The following is an 18,093-nucleotide window of genomic DNA, read 5'->3' on the forward strand; positions in this document are numbered from 1 at the left end:
GGAAAAGTCAAACCCTGCTGAGGGGAAGCTAGAGAAGAGGGGAGGCTAGAAAAAGAGCAGAGAATAAACAGGAGAGAGTGGAGTCAGGATCATGGAAGGGTATGCAGGGAGCACAGGGAGAAGATGGACAGATTTTTACAAAATGACTTTTGAAGTTTTCAAAATAGAAGATAAGGGAGAACATAAAAAGGAAAAAAATGGAATGAGGGCTAGTATATACGGAGCATGTGCTCATTGTGTTGAGCACTCGGCCTGGCTACTGTGAAAATACCTTCATCATGTGCAAATACTCCAGATAAAAGTATAAGTAAATTATTAACTAATACTTACTGAACATTTATTCTTCTGAAATAGAAATTACATTAAAAAATAAGAGCTATATCAAAATTAAAATAAATACATTGCATATTAATTTTTTACAAGAGTCAGCATCTCTTGGCTAACTCTAGTGGCATTAACTAGTAAATCCCCCAAAGGTTAATGGCTTAACCCTACAGAATTTCACTGTTTATCACTCTCACAATGATAAATAATGTTTACCCATGTGTCAGAATGCTTTTTTCTACAGTTATTCAGGGCCCTTGGATCTTTCCATCTGTGGCTCCACCTGTCCCTATGTCTCTCCATTGTCTGCATCTGCTGAATAAAAGAACTAGTGAACTTAAATGAGACACCCCTTCCTTTAAATGCCTTGAACCAGAAGTGAGGCACATCACTCCGTCTCACATTGTATTTGTAAGAACTAGTCACAGGAGACCACCCAGAGTCTGTTTCTGGAGGTTGTAGGCTGGTGGGAAATCTGGAAAAGGTTTTTCTGATTTATACCACTGACTACAGGAGCATAAAAGTCAGTGATCTAATAAACTTCTTTTACACTTTGTCAGATATAATAGTTGCATTCTGTTCCTGGATGACACAAACAAACTCTTACATTCTTGCTTTGAAGAGAGTGTTAGGATTATTTCACTTGAGACTGGGAAACAGCAAATGTCTAAATTGTATAGAATTTCCTTTTGCTGAACTTGGCATTAGATTTAATGTGGATTTTTGAGTTCCTCTTGCAGGTAAAAACAAGAAACTGAAGTGTAATAAAATGAGATAACTAGCTATCTAGCATCATCTAGTGGCTTTATACTACCATTGATGTTCAAGTTTCAGGCATAGAGCCAACTGCCTGGACAGATTTTTTTTTTTTTTAATTAAGTGAAGATAGAGGGAAAATAATGGCCAGAAAACCATTAATTAAAATGCTTTTAACCTGGATATGTTTGATCATAGTAAATATGTTAACATATTAATCAAGGCTTTTAGCATGGCATTTGACTATATTTTTAACATCAGAATTGTTAAAATTTAATATGACACAGGAAAGCGAAATAAATTTCATTGTATTTCAGCCCTAAAGTAAATTAATATTTTTGTAGGCTTCTAGTTAGAATTAATTTTCCATTTTTGTGCCTTCATTTGTGGCTTTTTTTTTTTAGTTTGTTCTGTTTGTGTTATTTTAGGACAGAGAAAGCAAACAAAGGAAAAGTTGAGCTTGCAGAAGACATACACTTTCATAAGATCACTGATTTACTGATCATATAGAGATTAAGAGGGAAAGATACAAGATGCTTGTGTTTTGGGAGATGAGACATATTAGTTCCAACTACTTGTCAATCATTGTCAAAGTACCTTCCTTTACCTCTATAGAAAAAAATGAGAATTGGGGAAATAATCCAGGAATATTTATGGAAATAACATTTCCTGGAAATTTGCAATGGGAATTAACCATCCACCATGTTTCCTTGCTTCCAAAAGGAAATAAGAAAGAGGAATAAACTTAATATAAAGATTTCTGTAGCCTTGAAAGTGATTACTTTTTACACATTAATTGAAACAATCTGACATTTTTCTTCTACTTAAAATCACTCCATATCATTACTAATTACATTTAATTTGTTTCTTCATAATCCTTCATTTTCTAATAACTGTAATTTATTCTTATTTTCAAATATATTAAATTTCATCTAATTTTAAAGTTGAAAGTACACAGAAAAAATATTAAATTAAAATAAATCTTATGCTTTTAATCACCAAGCCTGATTCCTTACTCAATTTTTTAAAATAATTCTTACAATTTTCTTCTACAAAATATATTTAAACCCATTCCAACTAAAATAAATTAATAAAAAAATTATTACCTCATTGTTTTTAAAAAGATGGAATTTGTAGGTAAATTTTTACTGTTTGCTAAGCTTTTTTAAATTTTTTTTTTATTATTGGTTGTTCAAAACATTACAAAGCTCTTGACATATCATATTTCATACATTTGATTCAAGTGGGTTATGAACTCCCATTTTTACCCCGTATACAGATTGCAGTATCACATTGGTTACACATCCACGTTTTTTACATATTGCCATACTAGTGTCTGTTGTATTCTGCTGCCTTTCCTATCCTCTACTATCCCCCCTCCCCTCCCTTCCCTCCCATCTTCTCTCTCTACCTCATCTACTGTAATTCATTTCTCTCCCTTGTTTTGTTTTTTTTTTTTTTTTTCCTTTCCCCTCACATCCTCTTATATGTAATTTTGTATAACATTGAGGGTCTCCTTCCTTTACCATGCAATTTCCCTTCTCTCTCTCTTTCCCTCCCACCTCTCGGCCCTGTTTAATGTTAATCTTTTTCTCATGCTCTTCCTCTCTGCTCTGTTCTTAGTTGCTCTCCTTATATCAAAGAAGACATTTGGCATTTGTTTTTTTAGGGATTGGCTAGCTTCACTTAGCATAATCTGCTCTAATGCCATCCATTTCCCTTAAAATGCCATGATTTTGTCATTTTTTAGTGCAGAGTAATACTCCATTGTATATAAATGCCACATTTCTTAATCCATTCATCTATTGAAGGGCATCTAGGTTGGTTGCACAGTCTAGCTATTGTTAATTGTGCTGCTATGAACATTGTTGAAGCAGTATCCCTATAGTACGCTCTTTTAAGGTCTTCAGGGAATAGACCAAGAAGGGCAATAGCTGGGTCAAATGGTGGTTCCATTCCCAGCTTTCCCAGGAATCTCCATACTGCTTTCCAAATTGGCCGCACCAATTTGCAGTCCCACCAGCAGTGTACAAGTGTACCCTTTTCCCCGCATCCTCGCCAGCACTTGTTGTTGTTTGACTTCATAATGGCTGCCAATCTTACTGGAGTGAGATGGTATCTTAGGGTGGTTTTGATTTGCATTTCTCTGACTGTTAGAGATGGTGAGCACTTTTTCATGTACTTGTTGATTGATTGTATGTCCTCCTCTGAGAATTGTCTGTTCAGGTCCTTGGCCCATTTGTTGATTGGGTTATTTGTTTTCTTATTGCTCAATATTTTGAGTTCTTTGTATACTCTGGATATTAGGGCTCTATCTGAAGTGTGAGGAGTAAAGATTTGTTCCCAGGATGTAGGCTCTCTATTTACCTCTCTTATTGTTTCTCTTGCTGAGAAAAAACTTTTTAGTTTAAGTAAGTCCCATTTGTTGATTCTTGTTATGAACTCTTGTGCTATGGGTGTCCTATTAAGGAATTTGGAGCCCGACCCCACAGTATGTAGATCGGAGCCAACTTTTTCTTCTATCAGACACAGAGTTTCTGATTTGATATCAAGCTCCTTGATCCATTTTGAGTTAACTTTTGTGTATGGCGAGAGAAAGAGATTCAGTTTCATTTTATTCCATATGGATTTCCAATTTTCCCAGCACCATTTCTTGAAGATGCTATCCTTCCTCCATTGCATGCTTTTAGCCCCTTTATCAAATATAAGATAGTTGTAATTTTGTGGATTGGTCTCTGTGTCCTCTATTCTGTACCATTGGTCCACCCGCCTGTTTTGGTACCAGTACCATGCTGTTTTTGTTACTATTGCTCTGTAGTACAGTTTGAAATCTGGTATCACTATACCTCCTGATTCACACTTCCTGCTTAGAATTGCTTTTGTTATTCTGAGTCTTTTATTTTTCCATATGAATTTCATGATTGCTTTCTCTATTTCTACAAGAAATGCCGTTGGGATTTTGATTGGCATTGCATTGAACCTATAGAGAACTTTTGGTAATATTGCCATTTTGATGATGGTAGTTCTGCCTATCCATGAACAGGGTGTATTTTTCCATCTTCTAAGATCTTCTTCTATTTCTCTCTTTAGGGTTCTGTAGTTTTCATTGTATAAATCTTTCACCTCTTTTGTTAGGTTGATTCCCAAGTATTTTATTTTATTTTTTATTTTTTGAGGATATTGTGAATGGAGTGGTTTTCCTCATTTCCATTTCAGAAGATTTGTCGCTGATGTACAGGAATGCCTTTGATTTATGCGTGTTGATTTTATATCCTGCCAATTTGCTGATTTCATTTATTAGCTCTAGTAGTTTCTTTGTAGACTCTTTTGGGTTTTCTAGGTATAAGATCATATCATCCACAAATAGTGATAATTTAAGTTCTTCTTTTTCTATCTTAATGCCTTTAATTTCTTTTGTCTGTCCAATTGCTCTGGCTAGTATTTCAAGAACTATATTGAATAGAAGTGGAGAGAGAGGGCATCCCTGTCTTGTTCCAGATTTTAGAGGGAATGCCTTCAATTTTTCTCCATTCAGAATGATGCTAGCCTGACGCTTAGCATAGATAGCTTTTACAATGTTGAGGTAAGTTCCTGTTATCCCTAGTTTTTCTAGAGTTTTGAACATAAAGGGATGCTGTACTTTGTCAAATGCTTTCTCTGCATCTATCGAGATGATCATATGGTTCTTATCTTTAAGTCTATTGATGTGGTGAATAACGTTTATTGATTTCCGTATACTGAACCAGCCCTGCATCCCAGGGATGTATCCTACTTGATCATGGTGTACAATTTTTTTGATATGCTTTTGTATCCAATTCGCCAGAATTTTATTGAGGATTTTTGCATCTAGGTTCATTAGAGATATTGGTCTGTAGTTTTCTTTCTTTGAAGTGTCTTTGTCTGGTTTTGGGATCAGGGTGATGTTGGCCTGATAGAATGAATTTAGAAGAGCTCCTTCTCTTTCTATTTCCTGAAATTACTTGAAAATTATTGGTATTAACCCTTCTTTAAAGGTTTTGTAAAACCTTTAAAGTAAATTTTTACTGTTTGCTAAGCTTTTTTACTAACACTATTTCAGGTGATTTTGACAAACTAACAAATATTGGTCACATCATTCTCTTTAAATAAATACAGAGAGAGAGTTCCATTAAATGGATTGCATTATTTCCAATTTTAGTCTTTTGCAAGCAGTAGAAGAATGGCATTCAAAGTGTATTTTTGTTAACTTGTTAAAATAAACATGAAGTAAATTACTAGAAAGAAATGGATCAGGTATTGCCAAATAATAGTGCAAGAGATGTGTTGTGTTTTGTGTTCATACCAAAACAATAAAATGTTTATTAAGATTTCTATTCCTACAAAGCTAACAACAATGAGGATCAGAAAATATTTAAATTTGTGCTAGTCTGATATGTGAAAATGGTGCTTCACCATTTTTGTGGATATTTATTTATGTGAGATTGTATATTTTTTCAATTAGTTTCTTCATTTAAAAATATTTTTACATACTTCTTAGTTTGAGCATGAAAGCAAAATAAAAACACATAATTGTAAATTTAAAACCTTAGGTGATTTATTATAGCATGTTTATAAAAATAAACTGTCTTTGTAGTAATTAAGTAGAATTTTGTTTTTAATGTTTTTAACATTGTATAGCTAGGTTAATTTTTGAGAATTTTAATAACTTTCATTCATTTTCTATGGACATTGTTTTTGTATGGAAAAAAAAAATTAGTGGTACTGGGGATTGAATTCAGGGCTTTATGCATACTAAGCAAACAAACACTTTACCTTTCAGCTATATCCCCAGCCTTTTGTGTGGAAGATTTCTATGAAGTTATAAGCTTGAAGGAAAAATTTTCTAGATGGTTGGAACTAACACTTTAGTATCTACTTTAAAGTTTCTGAAAGCATAATTAAATACAAATTTTCATTGGTAGTGTCCTATGGAACAATATGACCAAAACTTAATTTTTATTTTATGCAACTTTAGCATAATTTTGACATTACCTATACCTGAACTTTTAAGTTTAAATATATGCTGCTATTAATTTGACTAATAATTATTAAATTGGTATTCAAAAAAGATTAGGATGCTCAATTACAACATAAATTCAGATCAATTACTAAAATTGCTGATAAATTAATAATAGGTTAGAAAACCTATGAGATTTTAGATTTTACCCTATGTAATAAATTTAATAAAATTTTGGGGAATATTTGTTGTTCATAGTCAAAAGGCAGAAGACTTTAAGAGAAACTTTAAAGTTTAAGATAACTCAATGTACTGCTTGATTTATTCATATCTGAGGGACTGATATGGAGAAAAAAGAAGGACTTTGGGTAATAAGAAGGTGAGCATTCGAACCAAAGGAATGAGCAATCTATTCAATGAAATAATACGAGAAAACTTCCCAGACTTGAAGAATGAGACAGAATCCCAAATCCTAGAAGCCTACAGGACGCCGAATGTACAAAATCATAAGAGACCCACACCTAGACACATTATAATGAAGATGCCCAACATACAGAATAAGGAGAGAATTTTAAAAGCTACAAGAGAAAGGAAGCAGATCACATTTAGGGGTAAGCCAATCAGGATAACAGCTGATCTTTCAACACAGACTCTGAAAGCTAGAAGATCCTGGAATAACATATTTCAAACACTGAAAGAAAATGGGTTCCAACCAAGAATTGTGTATCCAGCGAAATTAAGCTTCAGGATGGAAGATGAAATTAAAACCTTCCACGATAAACAAAAGTTAAAAGAATTTGCAGCTAGAAAACCATCTCTTCTAAACATCCTTGGCAAAACATTACAGGAAGAGGAAATGGAAAATAACAATGAAAACCAACAGTGGGAGGTAGGACAGTAAAGGGGGGAAAAATAATCAAAGAGGAAAACAAACCATGTTTAGTAACATAAATAAACAAATATGGCTGGAAGAACAACCCATATCTCAATAATAACCCTAAATGTTAATGGCTTAAACTCACCAATCAAGAGACACAGGCTAGTAGAATGGATCACAAAACAAGACCCAACAATATCCTGCATACAGGAGACGCATTTGATAGGAAAAGACATACATAGGCTGAAGGTGAAAGGTTGGGAAAAATCGTATCACTCATATGGACTTCGGAAACAAGCAGGAGTGTCCATACTCATATCAAATAAAATAGATTTCAAGCCCAAATTAATCAAAAGGAATAAAGAGGGACACTACATACTGCTTAAGGGAACCATACACCAACAAGACATAACAATCATAAATATATATGCCCCAAACAATGGTGCAGCTATGTTCATCAAACAAACTCTTCTCAAGTTCAAGAGTCTAATAGACCACCATACAATAATCATGGGAGACTTCAACACACCTCTCTCGCCACTGGACAGATCTTCCAAACAAAAGTTGAATAAGGAAACTATAGAACTCAATAACACAATTAATAACCTAGACTTAATTGACATATATAGAATATACCACCCAACATCAAGCAGTTACACTTTTTTCTCAGCAGCACATGGATCCTTCTCAAAAATAGATCATATATTATGTCACAGGGAAACTCTTAGACAATACAAAGGAGTAGAGATAATACCATGCATCCTATCTGATCATAATGGAATGGAACTGAAAATCAACGGTAAAAGAAGGAAGGAAAAAGAATACATCACTTGGAGAATGAACAATAGGTTACTGAATGATCAATGGGTTATAGAAGACATCAAGGAGGAAATTAAAAAATTCTTAGAGATTAATGAAAACACTGACACAACATATCGGAATCTATGGGACACATTGAAAGCAGTTCTAAGAGGAAAATTCATTGCTTGGAGTTCATTCCTTAAAAAAAGAAAAAACCAACAAATAAATGATCTCATACTTCATCTCAAAATCCTAGAAAAAGAAGAGCAAAACAACAGCAAAAGAAGTAGAAGACAAGAAATAATTAAAATCAGAGCTGAAATTAATGAAATCAAAACAAAAGAAACAATTGAAAAAATTGACAAAACTAAAAGTTGGTTCTTTGAAAAAATAAACAAAATCGACAGACCCTTAGCGATGCTAGCGAAGAGAAGAAGAGAGAGAACTCAAATTACTAGCATAAGGGATGAAAAAGGCAATATCACAACAGACACTTCAGATATACAGAAGATAATCAAAAATTATTTTGAATCCTTATACTCCAATAAATTAGAAGATAGTGAAGGCATCGATAAATTTCTTAAGTCATATGATCTGCCCAGATTGAGTCAGGAGGATATAGACAACCTAAAAAGAACAATATTAATTGAGGAAATAGAAGAAACCATCAAAAGACTACCAACTAAGAAAAGCCCAGGACCGGATGGGTATACAGCAGAGTTTTACAAAACCTTTAAAGAGGAACTAATACCAATACTTTTCAAGCTACTTCAGGAAATAGAAAAAGAGGGAGAACTTCCAAATTCATTCTACGAGGCCATCATCACCCTGATACCTAAACCAGACAAAGGCACTTCAAAGAAAGAAAACTTCAGACCAATATCTCTAATGAACCTAGATGCAAAAATCCTCAATAAAATTCTGGCGAATCGGATACAAAAACATATCAAAAAAATTGTGCACCATGATCAAGTAGGATTCATCCCTGGGATGCAAGGCTGGTTCAATATACGGAAATCAATAAATGTTATTCACCACATCAATAGACTTAAAAATAAGAACCATATGATCATCTCGATAGATGCGGAAAAAGCATTCGACAAAGTACAGCATCCCTTTATGTTCAAAACTCTAGAAAAACTAGGGATAACAGGAACATACCTCAGTATTGTAAAAGCAATCTATGCTAAGCCTCAGGCTAGCATCATTCTGAATGGAGAAAAATTGAAGGAATTCCCTCTAAAATCTGGAACAAGACAGGGATGCCCTCTCTCACCACTTCTGTTCAACATAGTTCTCGAAACACTGGCCAGAGCAATTAGACAGACGAAAGAAATTAAAGGCATCAAAATAGGAAAAGAAGAACTTAAATTATCACTATTTGCAGATGACATGATTCTATACCTAGCAGACCCAAAAGGGTCTACAAAGAAACTATTAGAGCTAATAAATGAATTCAGCAAAGTGGCAGGATATAAAATCAACACGCATAAATCAAAGGCATTCCTGTATATCAGCGACAAATCCTCTGAAATGGAAATGAGGACAACCACTCCATTCACAATATCTTCAAAAAAAATAAAATACTTGGGAATCAACCTAACAAAAGAGGTGAAAGACCTATACAATGAAAACTACAGAACCCTAAAGAGAGAAGTAGAAGAAGATCTTAGAAGATGGAAAAATATACCCTGTTCATGGATAGGCAGAACTAACATCATCAAAATGGCGATATTACCAAAAGTTCTCTATAGGTTTAATGCAATGCCAATCAAAATCCCAACGGCATTTCTTGTAGAAATAGAGAAAGCAATCATGAAATTCATATGGAAAAATAAACGACCCAGAATAGCAAAAACAACTGTAAGCAGGAAGTGTGAATCAGGCGGTATAGCGATACCAGACTTCAAACTATACTACAGAGCAATAGTAACAAAAACAGCATGGTACTGGTACCAAAACAGGCGAGTGGACCAATGGTACAGAATAGAGGACACAGAAACCAATGCACAAAACTACAACTACCTTATATTTGATAAAGGGGCTAAAAGCATGCAATGGAGGAAGGATAGCATCTTCAACAAATGGTGCTGGGAAAACTGGAAATCCATATGCAACAAAATGAAACTGAATCCCTTTCTCTCGCCATGCACAAAAGTTAATTCAAAATGGGTCAAGGAGCTTGATATCAAATCAGAGACACGCCGTCTGATAGAAGAAAAAGTTGGCTACGATCTACATACTGTGGGGTCGGGCTCCAAATTCCTCAATAGGACACCCATAGCAGAAAAGTTAATAACTAGAATCAACAAATGGGACTTACTCAAACTAAAAAGTTTTTTCTCAGCAAAAGAAACAATAAGAGAGGTAAATAGAGAGCCTACATCCTGGGAACAAATCTTTACTCTTCACACTTCAGATACAGCCCTAATATCCAGAGTATACAAAGAACTCAAAAAATTAGACAATAAGAGAACAAACAACCCAATCAACAAATGGGCCAAGGACCTGAACAGACACTTCTCAGAGGAGGACATACAATCAATCAACAAGTACATGAAAAAATGCTCACCATCTCTAGCAGTCAGAGAAATGCAAATCAAAACCACCCTAAGATACCATCTCACTCCAGTTAGATTGGCAGCCATTATGAAGTCAAACAACAACAAGTGCTGGCGAGGATGCGGGGAAAAGGGTACACTTGTACACTGCTGGTGGGACTGCAAATTGGTGCAGCCAATTTGGAAAGCAGTATGGAAATTTCTTGGAAAGCTGGGAATGGAGCCACCATTTGACCCAGCTATTCCCCTTCTCGGTCTATTCCCTAAAGACCTAAAAAGAGCATGCTACAGGGACACTGCTACATCGATGTTCATAGCAGCACAATTCACAATAGCAAGACTGTGGAACCAACCTAGATGCCCTTCAATAGATGAATGGATAAAAAAAATGTGGCATTTATACACAATGGAGTATTACTCTGCATTAAAAAATGACAAAATCATAGAATTTACAGGGAAATGGATGGCACTAGAGCAGATTATGCTAAGTGAAGCTAGCCAATCCCTAAAAAACAAATGCCAAATGTCTTCTTTGATATAAGGAGAGTAACTAAGAACAGAGTAGGATCAAAGAGCACGAGAAGAAGATTAACATTAAACAGGGATGAGAGGTGGGAGGGAAAGGGAGAGAGAAGGGAAATTGCATGGAAATGGAAGGTCCCTCAGAGTTATACAAAAGTACATACAAGAGGAAGTGAGGGGAAAGGGAAAAATAATACAAGGGGGACAAATGAATGTCAGTAGAGGGGGCAGAGAGAGAAGAGGGGAGGGGAGGGGAGGGGAGGGGAGGGGGGATAGTAGAGGATAGGAAAGGCAGCAGAACACAACAGACACTAGTATGGCAATATGTAAATCAATGGATGTGTAACTGATGTAATTCTGCAATCTGTATATGGGGTAAAAATGGGAGCTCATAACCCACTTGAATCAAAGTGTGAAATATGATATATCAAGAACTATGTAATGTTTTGAAAAGCCAACAATAAAAAATTAAAAAAAAAAAAAAAAAGAAACCTAAAAAAAAAAAAAAAAAAAAAAGAACGTGAGCAACTTTCTTAGGCAATTTACTGGTGTTTTAGGATCTGCCAAACCTCAGATTTTCTATATTGCTGCAGTTTGGTGATGGGCCTTGTCATCAGAAAATATTTTATCATGATGGCTGACCTGGGTTGCATGGTAACTTGTCAGTTTATGGTGAGATATATAAGGGACAGAGACCAGGGAAACACTGTTTCTCAAAGGGAAAGTATAAGAAGAGAAGAACATGACATTTTTTTTACTCCAGGAATCTTAAGGATCTGGACATTGATTCAAATGTGAGGGTCTGCCTAAATTTCCAGTTAACAGCCCTGACTTCCACTTTACCTGCAAGCACCATGTAACCAAGCTACAACTCATGCCTGAACCCGAACTGAGTATATACAAATGAGCACTCCCTCACAAGGTGTCCATCCTTCTACCTCTCCTACTGCAACCTATTTCCACCTGCTTCTGGAACACCTGTTTACAGAGTTGAAAGAGTTGTGTGGGAAGAGAAGCTGCATGTGTAAATATAAAGGCGAGTCCCACTCAATAATTCCTCCTTTGTAAATGTTCCTTTGATGACTCCACTGTCATATGAAACCTATCAAGCTATTATTCCATTTTCTGAACTTCTGTAATTCTTTATTCATACATTTTCTTAAGATTTTTTTCCTGAAATATCATCTGATTTTTTTTTAAATGTACGTTCTGTATAATATATTGCACTTGGTTGGTTGCATACTAAATGGTCAAAGAATGAATGAAAAATGAAGCAATGCCATTCTTCCGGAAGTAATGAAAAGTCATACTTTTTAGGTCATGCAGATTTAAGAGGTAAACGGTTATTTAAAAGGTCATCCTAAACTTGATGTGGTAGTGTGTACCTCTAATCCCAGGCACTCAGGAAAATGAAACAGAAGAATCGAAACCTCAAGATCAGCCTGGGCAACATGGAAAGAATGTCTCAAATAAATAAATAATAAAAGACCATCTTGAGTTCTGAGGATCTAAGTAATGTTCATATTGTCTAAAAGACTAAAATAATATCAATAAAAACAATATTAAAAGAAATTTCCTGTCATAATAAGTTAAACATAAGACTCCCCATCCCACTGCCAGTGTTCTCTGATGTGAGGGTGGTTCTACCTTCTTTGCAGTCTCCTAGCATTGGTTATGTGCTTAGTTCTGTTTATGGAATAATAATTCACAAATTACAAGAAGTCAAATTGAAGGCAAAATTCATTTATAACGCATCAATTACTCTATTTCATTAGGGTATATGTTTTTAAAATTTTAATTTTAATATCAAAGACAATATCTTTTTACCTTGTTCAGCATTGTAAGCCAGCACTAATGTAGCACCAGGAATGAAGTCATTCATTACTCAACAAATAACTTTTAAATGAATTAAGAGACTTGTGTAGGCAGGATTTTTTGAGAATTTTCCGGCAATTCATTTTAAGAAGAATCATCCAGTGAAGGATTGGGTCTGCTTGAGTTCATGACCCATATATTCCCAAAGAACTCAGAGTTCATGGCACAAGGATTCTGAATCAACATCTCACTATTGAATTCTCTCGTTCTTTCTTCTGACAGCAGCCATTGCTGCTCTGACCAGTTCCACACAGGTGCTGACCTACTTCATGAAGTGCAACTTGGCATCTTTTAATTTTAGTCATGTTTTGTACCTCTTATATATGCCCTGGGCTTTTATGCCTTTGTTGTAATTGGGGGCACCTGTCATTATCCAGTTGGCATACAGGCTTGTGTGACCAGAATTGCAAGTGGCCTTTGGAGGTGTAATCAGCATCACAGATTGCTACCTTAACCAATGCATGATGGAAGCAGAGAGGTAAATGTTTCTCACTTACATCCCTCACATCCAGTGTTTCTGAGGTCTTTTAGATTATTCATCAGCAATCCCATGTCAACATTAAACACCCATAGCTTCGTGCTGCCAAGCTTATTGTTTCTTCTTGTAGTAGCTTTTCTTCCTTTCCTTTATTTATTTCTCATTTTTTTCCTATTCTTTAACCATAAAGAGAAGACATGCATTCAAGTCTTTGGCTCAAACCCTGCTAATATGTAATTTGACAAGTCTTATATACAAGTCTGAGCTTGCACATGAAATGAAATTTAAAAGAGATGTGGTGACATGCCCATTATCACCAAAATGTCTCCCAAATTCTACCTAGAATTGTTTTATTTATTATTTTGTGTTTCTGAAATCCCACCAATAAAAGATTTCTTTGGATCACCAGCCATCTTTCTTTAAACACAATTATCATGGAAAGAGGCTATGTAATTTATTATTATAATTAAAACAAGAGGCAGAAGATGGAAATAGAAACAGATTTAGAAAGAAAACAAGTCTTTCTAAAAATTCTACAGATTGATACCAGGTTAGCATTATTTAACTGGGAGATACTTAGCAAGGGAAGTACTACTCTATTATGTTTAGTGTGCTATTCTTATCTCCACCCTATAAGAGAATGATGTGTTGATTGGCACAGGTCAAAATAACCATGTGACTTCTTCCACCACTTCTCAATAAATGACTTATCATAATCTCATTCCCCATCTTATGCACCATGACCTTCAATCTTTCCTGGGCCTGTGTGTTAGTTGGTTGTATTTCCGCTTCTTTAGCAGGAGCTTACAATCTTTCAGATGAGTTCCCCCCTCTATGGAAGGAGAGCCCAGGTCAGTTTAGTGACTATAGTGTAGAAAATGGCAAGTACATCATTAACCCCTGGAATTACTCTGAGAGAATAGGAATGTATAAAATTCTATTGGCACAGACAGCCAGATATTTTGAAAAATTTGCTCCAGAAGATGAACAAAATATTTTATGGGGACTGCCTATACATCATGGATGGCAATATCATTCAGGTAAGAATTAATCTTTTTCATTACAATGATGTTTTGATTAAGTTATAAATTAATTAGAACATAGTATCTAGTATTTAACATCATCTTTTTGAAAATGATCGTTTTTCTCTTAGTGTTTCCCTTCTTCTTCTTTTTTTTTTTTTTTGCCTTTTTATTTCACACCCCTCCTATTTTTCTCTTCATTCTTCATTAATCCTTTTTTACCAAGCATTTTTAGAATCTCCCTGTGTGTACAGGTTTTCTACCTGTACTGTCAAAAAAAATTACGGACAATGATGAACATCTTCTATATTTCCAATATACAGTACACAAGCAGGAGCCAACACATATTCTTACATGTGGCTATTGAGCACCTGAAATAACTAATACTTGTGCAAAATTGAAATCTTAATTTTATTTAATTTTGAGTCATTTAAACTTAAATATGCAAGTGCTAGTGATTATCACACTCACTGATGCACAGCATATCAGATCTAGTTCACACCATCAACTAGTATTAATTAAGGTCCTACTAAGAACTAAACTCATTTCCAGGCATCAAGAATTGGATGCAGGAGCAAAACAGGTTAGGTTATATGCATTAAATATACAATAATTTTACCTAATTATCTAATCTACAACTCTAAGTGTGATTAGATAATTAGGTAGATTAGAGTGACACAGGAGAGCACAACCTCTGTACTAGAGCATTTCTCTCAAATATTCCCTTCTTAAAAATAATGTCTACACTAGGACCTAGAGTGGAGATTTGTTTGGGGACAAAAACATTATAAATTCTAAGCTACTTTTTTCTGGTCAAGAAGAAATTCAAGAAGTAAGGAAACTTCTCTCTCACCTCCCAGAAACTGTTTTGGTAGAAAGTAACCAATGAGTAAAGGGATGCTCTTGTGGGAAAGACAAGAAAGGAGACCTGCAAGATCTGAACTGTGATGACATCCTGAGCTGGCATTACACCACACTTGTAGGATGATCTCCTGACACCTGGTATGACTATTTTTACTGTCCTCATCATGGTAAAGATAAATATTTTAACTCTGAGACATGATTCGGGAGCAGCCCAAATATAAGGTCCATTGCAAATAATAAACACCACCTGTGAATGGAACAACACATACCCACACCCAGGAAAATTTTTTACTCTGGGTCCGGTGAGAAGCAAATTGAAAGGTGGAATGTTAGATTGGATACCTTTCAAATTTTAATTTTCACTTAGCAGGTGGTTTTACTTAGTATTTACTGAGTTGAATTCAATGATAAAAGCAGAGAAAATTAAAGCAGGTTTAAAAACTGTGAAAAAAAATCTATAAAAGTATTTCTCCAACTCTAGGCTGAAACCCAAAGACAAGGTAAGGACCTTGAGTATCAGAGTAGTTCAGAAAAGAGTAGTAAATATGACCTGAGATAATGATGGGAAGAAAGTGGGACCAAAGGCCTTGCAGAAAGCATTGCTAGAGTAATACTTGCAAGATGGCAAGGCAGCAGGCTATACTAGGAATAAGATAAATAGGTTGGCATGCAAATAGGTGTGTGAAACAACTAGTGAGCAGTAATTTTTTTAAAAAAAAAATTCAATTAGGGCTAGTTTAAAAGATGTCTTCAAAGTCTGACTAAGGAGTTTTAATTGAGCCCTTTAGCAACAAGGACCTAATGCTTACACAATACTTAAATACCTTAAATGTTTGTTTCTTGTTTGCATAGCAGAGCTTTTAAAGCTTTATTAATGTGTAATAAATATATAATAAACTACACACTCAAAAATGATTGTTTGATAAATTTTGATGTATGTATATGGTCCTGAATTCATCACAGAAATTGACTATATGTATAATGCTTTTGAATTCTTATCTTCACTAACTTTCTCATCCTCCATTGTACCTCTCCACTGCTTCAACTAATCACCCCATTCAACTTCCCATCTTCACAGGTAACCACTGATCTCTCTCTATCACTACAAATTAGATTGCATTATCTAGGATTTTCACGTGAACAGCTATGTACTCTTTTTTTGTCTGGTTAATTTCAGCTGTCATGAATATTTTGATATCCATCCATCTTGAATCATATGTTGAGATTTCATTCATCTTTTACTGTAATAAATCAATAGTTTATTCATTTTTATGGATTAACAGAAATTTTAATCAAAAAAGTGGAAAAGTGGGAAAAGAATATAAGGAGTATGGTACAAACAGTATCATCAAACAGCAAAAAGGCATGTGAATGAGAACTTGGGGTGGATTTCACGTTTTTCCTCAAAGTGCTTACAACCCTTGGGAAGAAAAGTTAGAAGTGAAACAACCAAAGGAGAATAAAGGTCCAAAGCATAATATGCTGAATAAAAGTGAGATCATTACAAGATTGAAAAATCTGGGAATAGAATAAAATTTGAAATGGATCTTTTAAAAGAATGAAACATTGATGTATCAAGTAAAAGTAGACCATAAGAATAGAATGAACTAAAGAAGAGAATTTGAAATTTTTTTTTGTGTGGACTGTAGGAGAGTAAAAAGAGATCAAGAGGAAAACATTCAGAGTATGAAAGATATATAACTTATGCCAGGGGAATAATATGGCTGGAAAATAGGATAAATATAGGGCAAGAATTTGGGTTTGAATAGCAGTAAATATAGCATCATTTTTTATTTTGAAGAAAAGGATATGACAAACTACAGTTCTTGATCAAGTTAATTGAGAGCAATGTATTTTTTTCCAGGAGATGGCTAGCAAAAAAAAAAAAATCATCCAAGAAAGTGGGCCCATGCTGGCTCTAAAGAAGGGAGAGGAGGAGCTGAAGATATTAAGAATGGGAGTGAAACTTCTCTGCCAAAACCAAATTAATAACAACAACAAAAAAAAAAAAAAAAAAAAAAAAAAAACAGAAAGTTTACAAGTAACCTTACTTGGCTCTCCAGATCAAGAACCAGGTCTCAGACAAACTGTGTTGGAGATGACTTGGAATCACCAATGCAAGAGCTCTGTGGAAATGTAACAAAAAAAAAAAAAAAAAAAAGGAATGTAATGAGGATTCAGAGGTCAAGATATGAAAATGAGCATCATAAGGCAATTCTTAGGTTAGAGTAGTGGGTGAAACTTCTCAGAATGTTAATTTAAAAGGGAAAGTCTTAAAAAACAGATTCAAAATACCATTAACGAAAGAAAACCTCAGAAATAAGAAATATTTCACATAATACTAAATTGAATATTATTCCAGTTTTTTTAAAAAAAATGATTTTAAGATATTACATCCATTAACAAAACTATCCAGATCTTTGCCTACTTGAAGGTAAGTAGGTCAAGAAAAGCCAAGAGAGAATGCAGAAAGACAAAGCAAAAGGGAAAGAGCATAGGTTTGTGGGAAACACGGGTGGACTGCTGAGAGGAAAAGAACACAATGTAAGGGGAAACAAATTTTAAAAATGAAGAAAATATAAATATGTCAGAAAAAGAGTGGTTAGGAGAAAATAAATGCAAGTACCCAATGGGGGAACAAGGATTGGAGAAAAGAGAGACTGGAGGGGCAAGCGTGGAGTCAAAACCCTGGGGGAAGCTAGAGAAAACCGGAGGTTTGTAAGATCAGAGAGCATAAGCCAAGCATGGAAACAGATGTAAGGGGAAGAGATGTGCATGGATTCAGAAGATAACTCACGGGATATCTAGGGAGTATAGGTAGAAGGTACAACTGATGACAAAATTAAATGGTGGAATGAGCCAGGAAATTTTTGAAAGCTAAGAAACAAAAGAAGGTTCTGCAAAGAAGGAAAAATTAAATACAATAACAGCTAATATATATGGAGCATATGTTTACTGCATTGGGCATTTTGTATGTCTGTCTTCATGTAATACTCCCCTACCCTCAGAGGTAATTTTTTCTAGACCTTTAGATATAG

General features: G+C 34.8%; 1 protein-coding gene across 1 annotated transcript in view; it reads left to right on the plus strand.

Annotated features, from left to right (window-relative positions):
* The first annotated feature begins 13,908 nt into the window (after window positions 1-13,908).
* LOC114102134 (protein LEG1 homolog) overlaps window positions 13,909-18,093 on the plus strand; it is a 29,189-nt gene continuing 25,004 nt past the window's right edge. The window contains exon 1 of the mRNA XM_027947398.2: window positions 13,909-14,209. Within this exon, the coding sequence (XP_027803199.2) occupies window positions 13,909-14,209 (301 nt within the window). The remainder of the gene's footprint in view (window positions 14,210-18,093) is intronic.

Source organism: Marmota flaviventris, chromosome 6 (genome assembly GCF_047511675.1).
Source record: "Marmota flaviventris isolate mMarFla1 chromosome 6, mMarFla1.hap1, whole genome shotgun sequence".
NCBI classification, from domain to species: domain Eukaryota; kingdom Metazoa; phylum Chordata; class Mammalia; order Rodentia; family Sciuridae; genus Marmota; species Marmota flaviventris.